The 20,520-nt window shown below is 38.4% G+C and overlaps 1 protein-coding gene and 2 long non-coding RNA genes across 6 annotated transcripts in view; 1 reads left to right on the top strand and 2 right to left on the bottom strand.

Moving 5' to 3' along the window:
- Positions 1 to 20,520, top strand: part of SLC12A1 (solute carrier family 12 member 1) — a 46,589-nt gene that overhangs the window by 1,186 nt on the left and 24,883 nt on the right. For 2 of the 3 annotated variants that reach the window (XM_018069728.2, XM_018069726.2), the window contains exons 2-11: positions 698 to 1,297; positions 6,663 to 6,797; positions 7,012 to 7,087; positions 11,021 to 11,116; positions 12,415 to 12,554; positions 13,013 to 13,123; positions 14,054 to 14,165; positions 14,654 to 14,781; positions 17,470 to 17,554; positions 19,264 to 19,415. In XM_018069728.2, the coding sequence (XP_017925217.2) occupies positions 887 to 1,297; positions 6,663 to 6,797; positions 7,012 to 7,087; positions 11,021 to 11,116; positions 12,415 to 12,554; positions 13,013 to 13,123; positions 14,054 to 14,165; positions 14,654 to 14,781; positions 17,470 to 17,554; positions 19,264 to 19,415 (1,446 nt within the window). In that variant the 5' untranslated portion in view covers positions 698 to 886. Of the gene's footprint in view, positions 1 to 697; positions 1,298 to 6,662; positions 6,798 to 7,011; positions 7,088 to 11,020; positions 11,117 to 11,739; positions 11,836 to 12,414; positions 12,555 to 13,012; positions 13,124 to 14,053; positions 14,166 to 14,653; positions 14,782 to 17,469; positions 17,555 to 19,263; positions 19,416 to 20,520 lie in introns of all 3 variants that reach the window. The other variant, XM_018069729.2, reaches the window with a different exon arrangement.
- Positions 96 to 13,102, bottom strand: LOC108639103. Of its 2 annotated transcripts, XR_003212650.2 has the most exons (5): positions 12,945 to 13,102; positions 11,378 to 11,563; positions 6,510 to 6,717; positions 4,721 to 4,811; positions 96 to 3,979 (listed from the first exon to the last, which is right to left on the bottom strand). It is a non-coding gene; the product is annotated as an uncharacterized LOC108639103 (long non-coding RNA). The 2 variants fall into 2 exon arrangements; XR_003212651.2 differs by lacking the exon at positions 6,510 to 6,717.
- LOC108639105 lies at positions 14,001 to 18,712 on the bottom strand. The gene is made up of 3 exons (XR_001920272.1): positions 18,649 to 18,712; positions 14,642 to 14,818; positions 14,001 to 14,120 (listed from the first exon to the last, which is right to left on the bottom strand). It is a non-coding gene; the product is annotated as an uncharacterized LOC108639105 (long non-coding RNA).

Raw genomic sequence — 20,520 nt, 5'->3', positions numbered from 1 at the left:
GCTGAAAAGGTACTTAACCCACTAAAGGCCTTAAACATACATACCCCTTCTTCTCTTGGTGTTTTTGTTTGCTCACTCATTTTCTTTGCTGAGGGTCTGTGTGGGGAAGTGGAGGTGGGAAGGAGATTATACAGCTATATGTCCACTTTTCTGTGGGCTGCGACTCCAAGGGAGCCAGAACAAGACAGAGGAACGGGACAACAGGAATCTCATGACATTCAACAAGGGCAAATGGAAATCCTGTACTTCAGACAGATTTAATGCCTGCACCGTGCAGGGAGCAACTCTCCTGGAAGGGACCTGGTGAGCAGCAGGTTACAGAGGAGGCAGTCCCCTGCTTTCCACGTTTTAATTGCATGGTCATGTTCCAATTGCATGATCCATGTACATGGATGCTCACTGTGTCACCCTGCTTCTTTCTGGGTTTCCATAAAACAGATTGAAACTAGAGAAGGTTTTGGCCCCTTTAGCGCTCAGGCCTGTACCAAACTACTGCTGGTTTGGTTAAGGGGTCAAGTGTGTCCGTCACTGATGGAAACATCTCCACAAACTCAGTCTTTGACTCAAATATTTTTTTAGTCAACAAGTCATAGGATGACAGTCTTATGGATACTTGGTGAGGTCAGGGAGAGCTTATAGTGGAAAATATATCTAACCATGCAAAATAACAGAAATGTTTCATTTATATCTTTTATAGCAGAAAAACAGCAGACAACATTAGGAAGCCTGCTTAGACATTCAAGAGAAAATTCTCAGAACTTCATTACTCGAGGAGTAAAGATTTCATATGAAACAGCAGTAAACCCTTTGCTGTAGCTGCTACTAACTGGCTGCAGCCACAGAAGAGTAAAGGGCTCAGTGACCTGAGTCTGCAGCATCCCTGAAGATGTCCATGAACAATGCACCAAATGTATTCTCGGATCCAAATGCAAATCGGTTTCAAGTTAACATAATTAATGAAGGCCATGACGACAACGAAACAGCCCAAGAGGATGTGGGCTCTGACCCACCACATTATGAAGAAACATCTTTTACTGATGAAACACAGAACAGACTGAGAATCAGTTACAGACCAGGAAAAAGAGAATTATATGACAATTTCCTTCAAAATGCAGAGAAAACAGAAGCTAGTTTACATCCCTATGATACTCACACTAAAATGTATTATCTACAAACTTTTGGCCATAACACAATGGACCCAGTTCCCAAAATTGATTATTATAGAAACACTGGCAGCGTCAGTGGGAATAAGCTCAACAGACCAAGCTTATTAGAAATTCATGAACAACTGGCAAAGGTAAGTGAAAAGGAAAGATACAATTTTTCTCTATTCTATTTCCAGACTGTTAATTCTGCTTATTAATATGAGAAAGTCCTTAGATTCATGGACCTTACCCAAGAGAAAAAGTACAAGTAATTACCATATTTCCTCTGGTAGCTGCCGTCTGCTTGCTGCTCTGTATCCTGATCAAAGCAAAGATTTTTATTAAAAGGTGGTCATAAGGTACTTGATTAACAGAAAAACATTGCTTAATCTTGTCTAAAAGTATGGATCTACTTAATCTCTTCTGTTCCATGTAAGAGTTAGGATGGCAGATGATAAATGTCAATTCATAATTTAACCAGGCTACACAATTCACACTTATTCTAAACTTGAATTTAACATCAATGCATAACTAATTTTGACAGATTCCTCCGCTGTACTCATTAACAAATATAAGTGTTATAAAAAAGATTATGTGCAACAAATGCAATCTCAACCAGAAATCCAAAGCACTCCCTGTTTATTGCTGTAACAAACCATTCCAACTGCAAAAAAGAATCCAGAACAAGAGTGTTGAGGCTGAGTGTTTGCTCAGAAGAAGGATAGCAGACAAGAGTTTTCAGGTGCTGATTCAGTGAATGAATTTAGGCCTTCACACTCATTCCAATGAATTTGGAATGAATCTGAAGAGCTTCTTGAATGACTACACAGAAAGCATTTATGGAGGAATGATTTGGCTAAATTCCTCCTAATCTATCAATGGAAGAGCTGTTTAGACTTTGCTCATGTAATAGATGGGGCTATATCCATGTAAAATACACTTACAGAGAGAACTATAAAACAGAATACAACTGTCTAACCTGCCTTTGAATGATTTTGTAGAGCTGTTTCTCCTCTCTCCTTAGGAGAGACCTATTTTTGGTGGACCCACTGTAGGCATTTACTATTGATATATATGCATTTTGTGGGGAAAAAAACCCCTTCCCCTTAGCAGACTCTTCCTGTTTGCTCCACTTTTTCCACGTATACACCACAGTAAGTGAATAATGAAATACCAAAACATGCCCTTTATCATGATAATCCTCACTTTTGTCACCCCCCCATGGCTACTTGCAGAAGAATATACATTTGTCAGGTATGATCCTCTGGGGTTTGCACGTTGAAAACTTCCACTGGAAAGAATTTGAGAAGTTGGTAATATTAAGTCTCAAATACCAGATTTTCACTAATTTCTGTGTTAGTGTCTCAGACAGGTGAATTTTGCTGTCTAGTCACCTATCTAGATATTTTAAGGGTTGATTACCCTATGTGGAAAAAAAACCAAATAGCATGGAAAGCTGTAATAAGAACTTCTGTGGCAAGAACAAATAGATTACACTTTGAAACAGTTAAACTACTAAAAGACCTACTACAAAACAGTGGAATAACACGTTACTCTACTGACTTCATAAGCCATATCTTCCCCCTTAAGCCACAATACCAAGTTCTCTGTAAAAAGCAGAGACACAGGATACAGCTACTTTCAGAATCAAAAACCTTTTTTGAGGTTCTTAATTGTGCACTTATCAGGGCAGGGCTGGAGAGAGGTCATTGCTATAGTCAAGCTGAGACTAAAAGTGCCAATATGCAGCAAAAATCCCCATTCTTTTTTCTGTGTTGGCCAATTGTGAAATGAGAAATTTTGAGAGAAAACAAGCTCTCATCCCCATTCCACTCAGTTTTAGATACTTCTAAGGTCTGAATAATTTGGACAAGCATCTGATTTTTGGATGCTGGTCCAGATCTTGTTCAGACTTCCACTCTCTGCAGATTCACCTGTCCTAAGGAGGGTAATATAAAATAATGAAATCAAGAAAAAAAATAGCCATTAGCAAATTAGGACCCAATTCTTTAGGATCTTATTAGGGCAGCTTCCTAGCCTTGGCCTAACTTACCTAAATTAAGGTCTCCACAGACCTGTGTAAAATGGCTTACATGGAAAGGAGAAGCATTTCCAAAGACAAATGCAAAGTGGATATAAAAGGGAAAAAATATGAATTTGGTATCTGTATTCGTTTGCAGATGTACAACTGCTGCTCAAGAGACTAAACCCATTTCTATGCCCAGAAGAAAACTTCCTCTTATAGAAATAATTTACTTCAGTAGTGGCCAGAGAGGAGTAAAATAGTGTCTTAGCTTTGAACATAATGCTGAATGATAAGGTACTGAACATAAGCATATTAAGGAATTTTCAGTTTTGATCATAACCAGAAAATTCCATGGTTTTTACTGCTGCATCTCTCAAAGGTTTGTATATTTGAAACAAAATGAGATAACTTTGTTTAGGTTTTTTTAAGGCTTTCACTTAGAGAAGGTTAAAAAGAAGGCAGATGATATCACGGAATAAAATGAAGGGAGAATTGCTTCACAGGTTGGGACTTTTAGGGAAAAGAGCATCATCTAGCTTGGCCATTTCCATACTTTTTCCAGTATTCAGCTTACAGAAGGATAATCTTATGCCTTTCAAAACAGGAAGGTGAATGTCAGAGGTAATGGGATTTTTGTTACACTGGCAACCTGCTGTGCCCTTATGTGAGTTGTGGCCCTGGTGTGGGAGCCACTGAGCACAGCCCTGGAACAAACGAGGCACCATTAGCAGGGCTGGAGTCTGTGCCTGGCTGTCCTGGGTCTCCCTTGGTGACCTTGGGCAAATCACTTCGGTCTGCAGAGCTTATTCTGAAGAATAAACAAACGCAAGGTCACTAAATAGCAGATTAGTAGGGAAGGGAATTAGGATGGTATGAAAAGGAGGATACATATCCTATCAGGAGGATAAGATATGTATGAGCAGCTGGACAGGGGCCCTGCCTGCAGCCCCTGCCTGCAGCAGGAGCTCTGGCCACCAGCAAGGAGGGGATGAAATGCCCCATTGAGCAGGTACAAGGGTTACACAATAGCCCGAGGTGCAGTTCTGAAGAGGATGCTCTATTTTACTTTAACACTAAAATCTGGGCTTACCACACTACACCCCAAGGCAATCCCACCCCCCTCACCCCCAATTTGAAACTCAGATTGTTGAAGACAACTATACTGTCACAAGCCCATTGCCAGATTCTGATAAGAAGTGGCATATGTTTGACTTCAGATTGCTAAACATCACATAACTATTCCCATTGTGCTTTGATGCTGGGCTTCACATCAGAAGATAAATATTAATATTTAATACTTTTTTTTAATATGCAATTTTTCAAATGTCAGAATGTAAGGCAGGCTGAAAGGAGCTTCAAATATCTAGTTTCCACACTGCTGGAGTCAAACGTGTGTCATCTTTTAGCAAGACATGTCAGGTTTTTGCACATATTAAGCCACAAATCGCCAATTAAATCTCTGAAAAATAGTCTAAGTGCTACTTCACAGCTGATGGCTGCTGATAATTACTTGGGCTTAATATTTACCCTACATAAGAAATAATCTAACCTTTCTTCCTCTTGGCTATTCTCCACACTTGTTACGGAGACTTGATGAGCTCATCATCTTTAGCCCCAGGAGAGATGAAGACTAAACCATTCTGAAACAAGAAAGGAAAATGTTTGGGTTAGTTCTTTTTTATTTTTTTTTTAAGCAGTTAACTTTTTATTTTAGTAGCTTTTCAAAATGTTCTGTCACTTTTATTCCACATCCTTAATGCATGAGTAGCACAGGTACAGCTGCTTGGTAAATAACCAATCATTCACTAAAGCACGCCAATTTAAAATGCATTTATGGAAGGTTTAAGGCCATAATTTATGATAATGGCATAGAGAGCACAAATTAATTCAAAGTACAGAGGAAACAACTTGTTTCAAGTACAAAGACCAAACCCTTTTAATTTTTTTGTCTTTGAAATTCTAACCACTGTAGCAAAAACCCCTCATATTATTCTGCTGATCTTCCTTAACTCACTTTAATCATTTACCGTATTTTGAGCAAACACAGCCATTATTATTTCAGGGTAAGAATTGTCAAAAGTATCTAAGTAACTCAGGAGCTCAAAGTCACAGGCTTTCAACAGATCTTGTATTCCCATTTCACTTAGGGCCAACAGGGCTGTAGGCACCAAGTTTAGTCCATGTCGAAATGTATTATCCAGTCACTTATTTCTCATTTGTGAGCACAGTCCTGGATTTACTGTGTCAAAGGCATTCTACAGCCTTGCATCATCATGACTAGAGCCCCCATCCATGAGGGGCAGGTCCAGATATTAGTGTAAAAGGCATATTCAGTTGGCCTTTATGTCTGTTCTGGGTTTGTGTGTTGGGTATTTTTAAGTTCACGGACAAAATACAGAAACAGCCTTAAAGTCAATCAAGATGAAAAATCTCATATGTTTCACAGAATTACAGATGTTTTTCCTCCTTGACCTGCTTGGTTAATCTGGAAATATCTTCACTAACCTCCAAACCTTAAAAGCACCTTGATTCCTTTCCAGAAGTGCTACCCACTCCTGACTCTGCCAGACTATGGCAAGGGGCTTGGTCCTTCCTGAAGGCCTTTGCAGAGGACCCAGAAAATATCTGGCAATAGCTAACCTAATGCCAGCTGCTCCCAGAACCAGGGAGAGCTCTGAATAAGATAAAAAAAGAAATTAAAAGCAGCAATGACAAAGAGCATAAACCTCAGCACCATGACTAATTCCTATTCAAGCCACAAGAAATATATCATGGTGCTAAATTGCCTCAAAGATTCTGGGGCAGAAGAGCTGAAGAGATAAAATACAGATTTATATTTGTAACCTAATATGAACAATCTAAAATTCTGGACTATTATTCTGGTTACACCACAAATACAGCAATTCCTAATCCTATCTACTATGGTTACACCAGAGGTGGCTAAAACACAGAAAGGATTATTCACTTACTACATTTCACTGGCATTTCTCTAACTGTTTTCAGGAATATGTTACCCATCTGCTGCTGCAGTTATGTTTGTACTTTATCCAACAGAAAACACTGGAGTTCATCACATAACTTCACCATGCAGCACTCAGCTCAGTCTCTTTTCACTATTGAGCAATTATCCCTCTTTCTACACTTGGAGTTATTCATAAATTGTTGCAAGAGCATGCAGAGGCCAACCAGGAGCCTCTCACTATCTTAGATGCTCTACTTACATATCAACACAATATGTATGTGGAATAGTTCACAATAAAAACACTTAAGTACAGATAATAATGTATTTACTCTGCTTAAGCGGTTCTTTCATCTTTTCTCCCCATTAGCAAGCCCACCTGCTGATGCCTGGTGTAAGCAGAATATTGCTCTCTACTCCAGAGGCAGTAAAACCTGATCTTCTTTGGAATTCCTTTCTCCTGTGTCTCTTATGCAGCCAGGTGTCCTCTGCTTTGCACAAAACCGTGTTTGTTTTCTGTGTGATTCTCCAGAACATCGCTGTGAGCACTGGCTCAGTGGAGAGAATGGCTAATGGAGAGAGCACGGCTGGAGAGGAGACAGCAGCCAGCAAGGAAGAGGAAAACAAAGCAGGATTTGTCAAGTTCGGATGGGTGAAGGGTGTGCTGGTGAGGAACTTACCTGCACTTCTAAACAAAAAAATTAAAAGCAAATAAAATCAGTTCTGTTACACTAAGGTCTTCTAAGAATTAAGAGTGGGAGATGGACTTCAGGGATGTTTGGGGTGTTTTTTAAAAGCCTGAAATGTACTCTGTCACGCTGCTGGTTGTTAACACTACTTTCAACATTGCACTAATGCAGTATTTTTTCTTTAAAACCTAGGTAAGATGCATGCTTAATATTTGGGGTGTGATGCTCTTTATTCGACTTTCCTGGATTGTAGGTCAAGCAGGAATTGGTATGTATCTTATTTAATATCATTTTCAACAGTGAAGGGATAAAGAGGATAAACTATACATGATCATGATTAATATATAATCTGAGATGTGCATTTGCATGTTGAACTAAATAACGTTTTCAAATGCTTGCCAAGGTAAAAGACATTAATCCTCCAAACTATTGGAATTTTCCAGACTCACAGCCAAATTACTGCTTAGAGGCACAGATCTGTTAACTATGCATATGATCATCACATTTGAATATTTCTAAGCTTTAGTGAAATTTGTATTTAGATCCTGTAACAGATGTAAACTTTATGACTCGGGCCAATTTCTAATATGTGAGTACAGAGTTAACCTTTAGGAGTTCACACTTTGCTTATCTGTGAAACCCAAACCTTGTCATCTACATATTAAAAACAACACTTCTTCACACTTCTCTGCAAGGATGAAAACAGAACTGGAAGGAGGTCTCATCTCATCAGGATTTTGTTATTTTTAACTGCAGAACAGTACTAGATACTAGTGTACTATGAAAGACTAAGTTTAAAAAACTCTGCTGTAGCTTTCATATAAATTAACTAAGTACACTTCACTATGTGCTGTATCTTTGCTTCTTCATTGTGCAATTTAATTAATCCAAATTCCAAATGCCAGTCCCTGGGGGACTGGGCTCCATCCAGTATGTTGCTGAGTGTTCAATGAAACCAGTGAGAGAGGAAAGTGCTCACAACGCTGCAAGAATCTCCAGCACTACAAGAGCAGCTCAATGAGGTGCAATTTCTGTGTGGTACAACTGCCTTTTTAGAGCTGCTGCTCTGGGGAAGCACAGAAACGTGACCTGCGATGGCACTGTCACTCTGGGATCCATGATCCTGCAATCTGGAGTGTTGGGGCCCTAATCTTTGACTGGCACCCAGATGTTGCAAAAAATGCAATCCAAAGGCATGATGGCAAGTATTCCAGTTTGGATGCTCACAGAATGGAAACATTAAGTAAATTAAGGAGCGTTGACTCTGCTGGGCTTGGATAAAACTCAGTGCTCAAAATCAGATGGTATAACTGTCATTCACTTCCTTGTTAATGGAAGTGAAATGAAACATTGAATCGAAACATCTCCAAAATTTTGCATGGTTGAAGTCTCATTTCCAATAAAATACAGTAACTTCACTCGAGCAAGTCTGAGCTTTTAAACAAAGAATAACAAAGGAAACGCTTATTAAGTAAAAAATCCAGCCACAAACTTACAGAAACACAAATAGAAACAAGAAACCCAACAATAAAAGATCCAGACCTAAGCAGGAGAACTTTAGTACTTCTGCAGTGCTCCATGCATGGCTCCAGCACTGTGCCTGACAAAAGGGTGCTTGCTGATTTTATGATGCATACCAAATGAGCACGTACAGCCCAGGGCACTCATAACTATATGCCTTGCCATGAAATTTCTGCATCTTAATATTGCCAAGACTTTGCTCTGGGGTTTCATGCAAAATTAGTTTTTAAGGGCAGTTTAGTAACTTATTGAGATCATCAAGAAGTATTACTTTGTTTTGAGGTGTGAGAATAGCCATGGGCAAAAGTAATTCATTTTGGAACAACTTACTTAGGAGCCATATGCCTGCTTTTCAATCGAAACTTTAATCAGATTTTTAACATTAATTTGCACCAACATCAGTTACAACCTTTCTGCTTTCACTTTTAATTTTACCATTTTAACTCACTGATAAGCAGACTCTCTTTCCTTAGAGTTTATTGCTCTGCTGTTGCTTTTTAAAGTTGCATGTGTTATGCAAGGAGGTTAGTTTTACTTCTGAAAATGAGACGTCAAATTCCATATGAATAATTTCTCATTGCATTTTCTGAATGTCTTATTAGCAATGAGCTTTAAGTCCCTAGCCAAGCTGCTTAAGGAGAACAGTGATGGAAGCTCATCATCACCAAGGCTCAGGGATTTCACTGGGTACTGCTACTAACATGGAAATTAAATGAGTCAGTTAAATCACCATCTGGGCACCATTTATATCCCCATCATTAGGGGGCCAAAGAGAGCAAACCCAATTATTTCCATATCCTGATAGGCTGTCTTGGGCAAAAGCTCTTACAGGGGGAAAAAAATACCATTCAACAAAGATCTGTGTTTATCATCAGCTGGGAAAAAAGGGACAGTATGGTCCTGACAAGATTCCAGGTCCAAAACTAGTCTGGTATTTTCACCTAACATCTGAGGACTACATGTACCTGGAATGGTTAGCCAAAGGAAGGTAAAAACACCAAGTTTATGTTACCTGAAAATCTGGCCCTGAATATTACAATTATGTTATGTTATATGACAATGTTTTGGTTAAGTCACTGCATTTTACGCACTTTTATTCTTAAATCTCATAATATTTTTTAAAAATTAACATTAAAGTCTTTCTATGAAGATGTTACTATCAAGTTAGCAACTCTATATATCATATACATGTTAAAGACATGAATTGTGAAATGCAATAAAACATCTTTGAAAAATACTCCTTAGGATGCACATGCACTTACCAAATAATTTTAAAACTACTTTAAGAATAATATGTCTAAATTATTCAATTTAGGAGTTAACAGCTAATTAAAAATCATGTTCAGCCACTTCTCAGACACAAAATTTGCATGGTTTAACCTTCTGTGTAATGGTAGCTGACCAAAAGGAATGACCATTTGGATTTCTTTTTATACAGACCTGCATACGAAAAGCTGCATGACTAGTTAGAGTTCAGAAATCAATAGGATAAACATAATTTATTAGAGGTTCAAATCACTTTGAATATCCTACACCACGTTATATATCATTTATGTCTTGCCCATGACATCTTTCTGTCTTAAAGGACTGTGATAACATGGCTATAATTTAAGCAGTAAAGAACATTCACTCAGGGACTGGGTGGCTATAACCATCCAGTATGAACTGAAGTCAGGAATCTGATCTGGAAGCCAGAAGGTAGAAATAAACCAGATGAATCAATCAGTTTGTAGTACTTCTCGCTCAGTGATAGTTGTCAGATCCAAGTTTCAATCTGCATGAGCCCTGGTCAATAAATATTGCTACAGCCAATGTATGTTCTCCAGTTCCACACTGAGCACCTCACAGACACAAGGCAGCTAGTGCATAAGCCTTAGCAAGCTCAAATAAAACTGAAAACTGATTGTTAACAGAAACCTGACCATATAACCAAAGACTGGAAATGTTCTCAGATTTCAGAGCATAACCTAAACTAAAACCCAGTTCACCTGTAACTAATCACCTTTCACTCATCTTCAGATGTTTGATTATTTCTGTTCAATTACTCAAGTTTGTGATATCAGCTAAAAAAAAAAAGAATATTCTAAGTTCTCTAAGATTACAGGTCACCTGTTAAAGTAAATGGCATCTAAAAAGCAGTATTTCCATTTTCAAATGTTTGTCCTGTGTTAGACTAAAACTACTTTTTGCAGGGAAAGAGGGAGATGAGGACATCACTCAGGTTTTGTCTCTCTGCCTGACTGATTCTTTGTCCTGGTGCACTATGAATCTTCCTCTGACTCACTATTTAATTATCTGATGAAAGACAGCAGCATTCTTACAAGAGCTCTGGTTAATGTGTCAATCTCCTCATTTAAACAGCTAGGATGCCTGTTAAAGGTAGATATAAGTTTCCATGTCAAGGGACACTTGTTTGTTCATTTCCTTCAGCCTTTGAAAATCATGAGAATTTCTGGCTAGAGTACTCCTATCACAAAGAATCACTGCTTGAAGACTGATGGGAATAATTTACTACCATGTCATGGCCTCCATGAAAATGTTCTGCAAGCTGCAAATGGTCAACAAACCATCTTTTCAGTTTATTGCTCTGATTCTGGCCTGAAAATTCAATTTAAAGAGAGAATGATTTGTAGGAAACATGGAACATGAGTAAAATATTTTATCTTCTTATTACTGACAGGTCTTGGAGTAATCATAATTCTCCTCGCCACGATGGTAACCTCAATTACTGGGTTGTCAACTTCTGCAATAGCAACTAATGGGTTTGTCCGTGGAGGTAAAAATCTTAGGGTTACTAATGCTTTCAAGCCCAAAAAGGTATTTATGTATTATTTCCGTGTGAGACAAACCAGAGGGACGATAAACCAAGTGGTACATCTAAAGGAACTGGAAGGTAACAATTCTAGCCACCTCTCATCACAATTTAAGGCATGTTTTAATAAACCACAGATTTCAGTTCAGTCTGAGAAGTACATTTCAGGTGTTCCTGCCTGCTGGGAGCGAGGGATGGCTGCTGGCTTTCCATGGCTGCTCTTACCTTTCAGCTGGTCTTTTCTATTCAGAGCATTCCAGGTTGGACATCCTTCAACAAACTGAGCATGGAGACACCTCTTCCTCTCATTTTAAATACTGATGCACATCAGTGGATGCCTTCAGTTTAATGCCTTCTTTATAACACTTCTCACATTTCAGCCACTCCTTGGAAGACGAGTAAATGATTTTGCTGTAAAAGTGCACGTCAGGTATTTTATGAAACAAATTTCTAGTGCATTTCAGAGCCTTTAAGTTCTATCTGGCCTGGTCTAACCTCTCTGGAAAATGGCAAGTTCTTACTACATCATTTAAGCACAACAGGTACTGGAATATACTTGAATATACTTTCTTTTTCGGATCTTTCAGGTCTTGGAATCATAGTTATTGTTCTGAGTGTAGTAGTAACAACATTGACAGGTATCTCCATGTCTGCCATTTGCACTAATGGAGTAGTAAGAGGAGGTAAGTGATTAAGATCTCATGAAAAATACAAAAATCTGCAGATTTTACTTAGAGAAATAAATGGAATTGAGATAACTGTGTTATAAGCAAAGAAATAATAAGCAAATATATTTGGAGTGATTTCTTTCAGTGCATCAACAGCAAATTAAAATGTATATAAACTTAATGCAAAAAAGATTAAAGATTTACTGCAGGAGCTTAAACAATGTACCACAGAATATGATCCTTCATGCTAACACTGGGACAGATCCACGTAAGTTAGAACCTGTCTGGAAGTGAGGTTCTCTCTCCTTGGTGTTATTATATCATGTATCATGAAAAATTATAACAAGGTCCAGTTTTGCATGCTAATGTGCACTAAAAGATTTCTGCAATAGAAAGGCATACTGTGAAGTCTGAGGGCAGAACCAGTACAAAGCACACTGCTTTTCTGTAAGTGCCCTCTATCAACATAGGGCAAGGTTCAGTTATATTTGTGAGGCTGAAAGCACAGATTTCTGCAGTAATTGTTCTGTGGGGAAAAAACAGCAAAAACTGAGCATTTAGTTGTGCCAAAATAACAATCATTTCTGTCTGCAGGTGGAGCATACTATCTTATCTCAAGGAGTCTGGGCCCAGAGTTTGGTGGATCTATAGGACTTATCTTTGCCTTTGCCAATGCAGTGGCAGTGGCCATGTATGTAGTTGGATTTGCTGAAACAGTTGTGGAACTTCTTAAGGTAAATGTAGATGTAGATGTTTCAGGTATATGATTAAGTTAGTTTAGTTTTTTTGTGTTTTGTGTGGCTTTTTTTCTTTTTTTAGGGGGTGGTGTTTTACATAATATATTTGTTTAAGTGGTGATACTTTTTAGCTAAGGCTTGAGGGACATTTTTAGCAGGGAAAAAGCTGGTTTGTCTAAACATGCCACAGAACACTTCTCCATTATTTCTACCTTATGAATATATTTCATACATTTCTTGACAAGAATCTCAAAATCAGAAGAGGAACAGGCATCTAATTAGACAGCCAAATAACCCCAACTGCAGAAGGCCAGCTGGAACATGAAATACAAACACTTGGTCTCATAAATCTCTGCAACTTTGACAGCTCACTGCTCTCTACTTCACCTTGTTACTTGATCCCACCAGTTGGGCAGAGAAACACTGGTTCTATTAACATTTCTCACTGCTTTCAGGAGAGTGATACTCTGATAGTAGATGAGTCCAATGACATCAGAATCATAGGCACCATAACTGTTGTCTGTCTTCTCGGCATCACTGCTGCTGGCATGGAATGGGAAGCAAAGGTAAACCTTTAAAAGAACATTAAAGCAAGTGGTATTTTAGCCTACTGTACAGAATTTGTGTGTGAGGAATGCTACACAACAGGTAGAATTTTCAGAGGCACCCCGTTTCAGTTTATGCTTAATCTTTCTAAAAGTAAGAGCAGTTTAATCATTACATTCAATGAAAGCACAATTACTCCACACTCTTCCTTGAACATACATTTAAAAGCAAAGAGGAAGTTTGTGTTCTGCAGACAGCTTGGTTATATTGATTTTTATAATTCATGGCTTCATTTAGAGCCTTGGCTAAGTGCCCCTTTTGCCCTTATTTTTGATGCAGTTTGACAGACTAAACAGTAGTAAAATATTGTTTTATCACTGTACTTTTTCAAGCCCTGCTCAGCAGAAGATCTCTATTTGCTACCCATGATTTCTGCTATTCCTTCACCTGTAAAAAAAGGTCAGAATGCAAATTCAAATGGAAATACTTTAGAGGGTGTAATATAGCTATTGAAATCAGGACCAGAAAACAGATTCAACAGCATTTTTACATTCTGCTGTGATGGAGACTAGAACTACTTGAAAAAGAGATCAGAAAACAATTTGATATTACAACCCTTGAAGTCACAACTCACTGCAACTAAACAAATTTTATAACAATATAAAAATGTCTTATACTTGATATTAATGCATTACTGTTCCATATGCCTTTCCTTGTATAAAGAAACTAACATAAAATTAAATTATAACTACATATTTCATTACTCCCTTAGTAGAAAGTATCTGCTGTTGTCACTAGCTGATTCAGCTATCTTGATTCCTGGTAGTTTGGAGAACTACAGAAATTAATAACCTGTCATAGGGAACACATACAGATAACTTACTATATAGCCATCTCCACAGCAACACAAATTAAAACTAACAGGAAAATCTTTTTGCTTCTATTAATAGGCTCAAGTTATTCTTCTAATTGTTCTCCTTGTTGCCATTGCAAACTTCTTTATCGGGACAGTCATTCCTACCAACACCGAAAAGAAGGCAAGAGGCTTTTTTAATTACCAAGGTAAGCAACCTTGCTATCATAAAATTATGATTTGCATTCTTTTGGCTTAGCAGTAAGTTAAGGATTCCACTGAAAAAGGTCACAAGATCAGAATCTTCTGCCCAAGTTTAAGTGAGCTTGCAAACAAAGGGAATTTATTTCATCTTTAATTTTGAGTCTGTCTCTCTGCTGCTGAAGTTGACAGCACAGTGAGCTGCAGCTTGAGTCATTTATACATCAGTAGAGCACATTCAAACTTTAACACAGACCTAAGTGCAAGTACTGCAGTGACACTTCTGTCACTTCCATGTGGCTCTGTAGCTCTGAGATGCAGACAACCACATCCTACTGGGGACCAGACTGAGGAAATCAAATTCACTTTGCTTATGATATGAGACACATTCAAACCCAGTCTTCCAGATGTGAAAGACTGGCTTATTCTCCTCATTCATTAAGTAACTTTGGAATCAAATCCTGGTGGTATATTTCATTTTCACCTGTATTTGCAGCATCGATATTTGCAGAAAACTTTGGACCAGATTTCAGAAGTGGAGAAGGATTTTTTTCGGTGTTTGCCATTTTTTTCCCAGCTGCCACTGGCATTCTTGCAGGAGCCAATATCTCAGGAGATCTGAAAGTACGTATTTCATTAACTTCATAATATTATCTGTAGGCTGAAAAAAAGAAAAAGAAAACAAATCATGAATCAACTCTGTATTCAGTTTTAAACCATGTCTTATTTTGGGAAGCAAAACTCTCACTTTTAAGTACCAGATTTATTAATTGAAAACATCAGTTCACATCTTCTCTCATAAGCATTGTGGCTATTTACAGAAATTACCACAGTTAGATTTGGGTTATTGTACCATTTAAAAGCATGTTTCAATAACCTGTAATAATATATCATTAATGGTCCATTAGCAGCACATGACATAAGAGAAATTATATGTGTATCTCTTAAAGCTTGTATTTTGTAAACATCAATCCAAACATCACCCCAAAAACCATACCTGTAAAGCTCAAGTTTGTACTCACAGGAACTGGCAGAGACCACCTTTTGTATTCAGGGTCATAGCAAGGGCAGAGCAAACAGGGCATTTAATGAAACTGTGTCCCAATCCCATGTCACTACTGCTGCTCAAAGGAAAAGCTGCAAGCTTGCAGCTGTGACAAAAGAAAGGAGTCTGAAGAGAAAGGGGAAGGAGGTCCAAGGGCAACCAACTGTCTTGTTGTGGCCATTCTGTCTGTTCCCCACTCTCCTCTTGCTGTTTAGCAGTTATAGGGGGTGATATTTCCAGCAGCTAAAATTACAGGTAAACTAGAGACAGGAATTTAGTTTCGAGTGCCCTCTAGTTTCCATCACAAAAACATCCAACCCCCCCTCTAAATTAAAAAGAAAAATAAAAAAAAGTCACCAACAAGATGTCACTCACAGCTTGATAACCCCAGTATGTCAAACTAAGTTATTTGGCCTTCTCATATAAATCCATTGCCTTGGATACCCCAAGGATTCATCCAAAGGTCTGTTATATCTGTATTGGCATAGGAGTCACAAGTCAACCACATCCTACCACACTTGACAGCCAGTTCTCTTCCTCACACTGAGCTGATGCCTCATCTCCTTTGTTTTCAAAGGACTGCTTTTCAAGCCAAGCACAGAGAGAACTACATTGAAACTGAGCCACTGATAGCGTCAGTGAGATTCTAGTTTTAATTAAAAAACCAAAAATCATTGTACTCCTGCCCAGTGAGACTGAATCAGCCTCACACAATCTCCATCCTTTTAACAAACAAAAATAATTCTTTTGCCATATATGGTGCTCTCTCTACATGGCAGCTCCCAAAGCAGCAGCACTTCTTTCATAAGCTGTTTGAAAGAATCCGAGCAGACAGAGTTCTCCCGTTGGATCTCTGCAGTTGTTTCAGTCTGACAATAAGTGGATTTCTATAAGCAAGTCCTCCAGACTGCAGATCCCCACTGAGCATGTTTAGATGCATTAGACAGGTCTAATTAAATTAACCAGCCTCTCCAGAAACCTAAAAGACAAGCTAAGGAGTGTTTAAAAAGTGTAATATTGACCAACGAAACTTTCTTTGGAATTTGTTGCAAACACCTTCATACATGCTCCTGCAGCCACTACACACTCAAGTTGTGTCTTAGTCCAAAGCCTACTTCCAAAAACAAATAGTCTTCCTGGTGACATCAGTAGGGTTTGGAGCAGCCCCTAAAGTGCTAACAACATAGTATATATGTGTTTGATTTTTGACAGAATTTAAAAGTTGTAAAGCTGTAAGAAGACTTAACCCTAAGATTTAAGGTTACAGAGTTTAAGATAACCACATTAGACTCTAGATGACCTGAAACATGCACACCAGGACTTCATAAAGTTGCCAAAGTCTGAAAGCAAAGGGTGTTAAATGCACATCAAGTGACTTCAAAACTATTTTTCAGCTCGATAAATCTTTACGTCATTTAAAAATCATATTAATTATTAACACAGTTAAGCCATTCATCCATGTTTCACATTGTTTTTAACCATGCAATGACCGTAGTTATAAAAAGTCTGTGACTTAAAATGCATTCAACTAATTTTTGATTTAAAAAACCTTACTAAACCAACTTAAGAAGACACTTAATAAAAAATGCTTCCTAGCATAAACAAACACACCCTAAATTGTAAGGTTATCTAGCATTAAAAACCCCTTAAAAATGTATAATGCAGATCTTTGGACTCAGTTGCATGATCAAAGCTGATATTGTTGTGAGCTAGTCTGTAAGCATCATGACCCAGCCTTAGTAACTTATCTAAATTAAATGTCAAAACAGTGAAAGAAAGTAGCTGTTGTGAAGACCCAACTAACAATTACTAGTTGCTAATCACAGAAGTCCTGTATTCTGTACAGGGTCACTGCATCCATCTCACCAATTAACCAAAAATGGTCCCATCTTGTCATCCACAGGCGTTTGATGGTTGGTTCAGTAATTATTTAGCAATTACATCATCAAACATTAAAATAAAGCCAACGGCAATGTAAAGAGAGTTTGGAGCTCTCAGAAATGCAGAGATCAGGACCCTCCTGCTGCAATAAATGTGACCTCTGTACAATATCCTTCACTGTGTCCAGGACAGGAGCACTGCCCCACAGGACCACTTCACACTGTCTGCGTGCTGGGACCTGAAATGTTGGTGTAGGTCAAGGGATAAAAATCTGCCCTCTAAGGGTATCTTCACACCACAGTGTGGCAAGACTCCCAGCAGGCAAATGCAATCAGACTGCAGCACACACACTCACAGTGTTTTTCGTGTCCCTGCTTTGTTTTAAGGATCCCCAAAGTGCAATACCCCAAGGAACAATGCTGGCCATCCTGATCACCACCATTGCTTACATTGCCGTGGCCATTTGTGCAGGTGAGTACAGAACCTCTGCTTCAGGTCTGCTTTTGTACAGTTCAGTTTGGAAGCTTGGTATGCAAATGAATGATTAACCTCACTGCTTTTTAGTCCTGTGAACTTATTATGTAGAGAGACAGTAGTTTTGATTTTACTGTATGTAAAAACAGTGAGGGGGAAAAAAAGCAGTAATCAGCAGAAATGAAAGTGTCTTTTTGGTAGCTGGACCTTCATATAACTTGTATGGTTACTTTTGCTGACAAAGACCACTAGCATATAGTATCCATGAGCATAGTAAAGATGAAAGGAACCTCTGATCAATCTGCTGATCTTTTGTTCCTTGTTCACACTGAAATTTCATATGGCTTCTGCTTTCTCTCACTAGTCTTACTGAGCACTCATGAGAATCACAGAAACAGGGTAACACATTTTGTATGTCATATGTCAAAGACACAAATCAGTTCCTGTCTTACAGAAGATACACAACTCCATACTCTGCAGTATTGGAATGTGAGGTGACAACAAAGTGGACACAAATAAAAAGGAGACCTGTACTGAAGCCATGAACTGTGTTGGAGGATTATGCAGTTAAATCCTCATTATAAGCAGACAATAAATCTCTAGTCAAGAAAAATATTTTTCTTTATGTATTTAATAGTACTGTAAGAAAGAGGGTTGTAAATGACACCCCTTCTTATGAGCAAATACCTCAGTCCTGCATGAAAGCCCTGCAGAGTACTTCCTTTTCTGGGAGATGACTCTCAAGTCTTCTTGACTTTTGTTGTTCTTGTACTTTATGCAAAAGGCAGAATGCTTGACTCAAGCCTCAGCTCAGGTCACTGCATTATTTGGATCTAAATTTCCCCTGCAATTTAAGTTGAAGTAGTCATTCTTCACTTTCTATTATAAATTTCCTTTCTATTATAAGTCGTTGTTGTTTGTTTGAGAACATTGCACAAGCAATAGCTGTATTTCAAATTCAGAGCTGCGTATTTTTCAGGGCACTATTTCCTTTTTTTTTTTCTGTTTGCATATTGGTTTCCTAAATGGACAATGGTTATTTTGGGACTCTCAATGTTTTTGACATATTTGAAGTTATCATAAAAACTTACATTTTGGCCACTAAGGATGTTGAGATCAGCACTCCAAGTTGCCTCCATGTGTTTTTTCTCATTTCTGGTGGCAAGCAAATAAAGACAACATGAATATCAATAAACACAAAAAGAATATAGGCAATTTCTCCTGTTTTTTTCATCATATTGGTATCAGTAGGACTATGACAATTTGAATAGCTGAGGACCTGGGTCTCTAAAGCAATTGTGTGTCCTTGTTAAACAGAAAAATGTGTATGCCTAGACCTAAGACCCTCACTGACCTGTTTCCTTTGAATACTGGCACTTGTAAAAGTAGTGACAAGAAGACAATATATTTTCTGAGTTAGTTAATTTATTGTTGATTTCTGTCTTGCCTAATCTCAGAAATATGCTAATCCTCACTAGTCAACTGGCTGATTATTCTAAAAGTAACAGAAGGAAATATTTGCCTACAGACACCATGATAATCTAAGTCATAGAACAGGGTAGTAATCTCTGCCCAACACAAAATGTTGCTCTTGGGATGAGTCAAAGGTAGCAGTTGGACAAAATGTGTGCAGATTAAGAGTCAAATGGCAAGAACATTCTTCCAATGTCACAAGGAATGAAAATAATATATTATTGTTTCCACAGCCTCCTGTGTTGTACGAGATGCTACTGGGAACATCAATGATACAATTGTACCTGGAATGAGCTGCAATGGATCATCTGCCTGTGGCCTAGGCTATGATTTTTCCAGATGTGCAAGTCAGCCATGTGATTACGGGCTGATGAATAATTTTCAGGTTCTAATGACATAATATGTATAATCATAAGCAATACACGAATACATAATATATATTACAAACATTCAAACCCGTTATTTATAGACAACTAACTGCAACAGGACAACCACTTTTATCTAAAAAAGGAAGGAATTATAGGAATAATGAAAGGCAAAAATCACCTGCATTCCATAATATCTTCATACTGCCCATCACTAGCCTTCCTAGCACTCTGGTAAAGTCTTTATCTCCTCTTTCAACAAGTACCATGCAGCAGTATATGCTGTAACATCTTCAAACTGAAAGCCTAAACTTAACAGAGACTTCAGGAACTGTTAGATGAGCAACTCACCTCACTGCTCTTGACACATGGATGTGATTTTACCTCAGGGGTGCTGTGGTCACTGTTAAAGGTTTGTGTCATGGTACAAAAAACAGAGTTCTGACTTCTTTAAAAAAAGTATCCAAAAATAGTCGAGTGAAAAATCAAGTGAGAAGTAATGGGGTCTTTCTCCTAGGCCAGAGAGAGACTGTCTGCCATTTTTATTCTTCAAAATAAAGCATAGGCAAAGCATCAAAGTAAAGCAGTTCTGCAGCCTGACAACCACGGCTCCCAGATCTCTGTTCAGCCCCTCTCCTTCATGGCCTGCAAGAGGAACTCACCACCCACCTGCACTTGCTTTTCAACTAGTCATTTGTAGCTTTTAAACTCACTTGCTTTTTTCCCAGCTGGCTCTGCTAAATGACAGGGCTGGGTAACCACCTTAAAAGGGATATGCTGTCCCTTTCACAGACTACCTTCCTTTCCTTTCTTGATCATTTACCATCCTCACTCCCACCTCAGTTCAGCTGCCCAGACCTGGGGCACTCCTTTACATCAGTGACCTCCCTACAGCCATAAACGGAGTTGCACTTGTTGCATTTACCTTTGCCAGACTAAAGTCAGGAAACAATATATCTTCATCTGACAAATCTTCAGGATTAACTGGTTTCTTCCCACACACCAAAAAGCATCTGACAGCCACAGCCATCTATCTTTTAGTTTTCTTTTCTGGTGCTTCTCAACATCCCTTTTGCTTTAGTGGTCACAGAGGCCAGTCCAGCCCCCCAGGAGGGCTCAGGGAGG

This window comes from Manacus vitellinus, unplaced genomic scaffold (genome assembly GCF_001715985.3).
Source record: "Manacus vitellinus isolate BGI_N305 unplaced genomic scaffold, ASM171598v3 scaffold_16_pilon, whole genome shotgun sequence".
Taxonomy (NCBI): domain Eukaryota; kingdom Metazoa; phylum Chordata; class Aves; order Passeriformes; family Pipridae; genus Manacus; species Manacus vitellinus.
The sequence above is the reverse complement of the archived record's forward strand: the minus strand, read 5'-3'. Positions and strand labels throughout refer to the sequence as shown.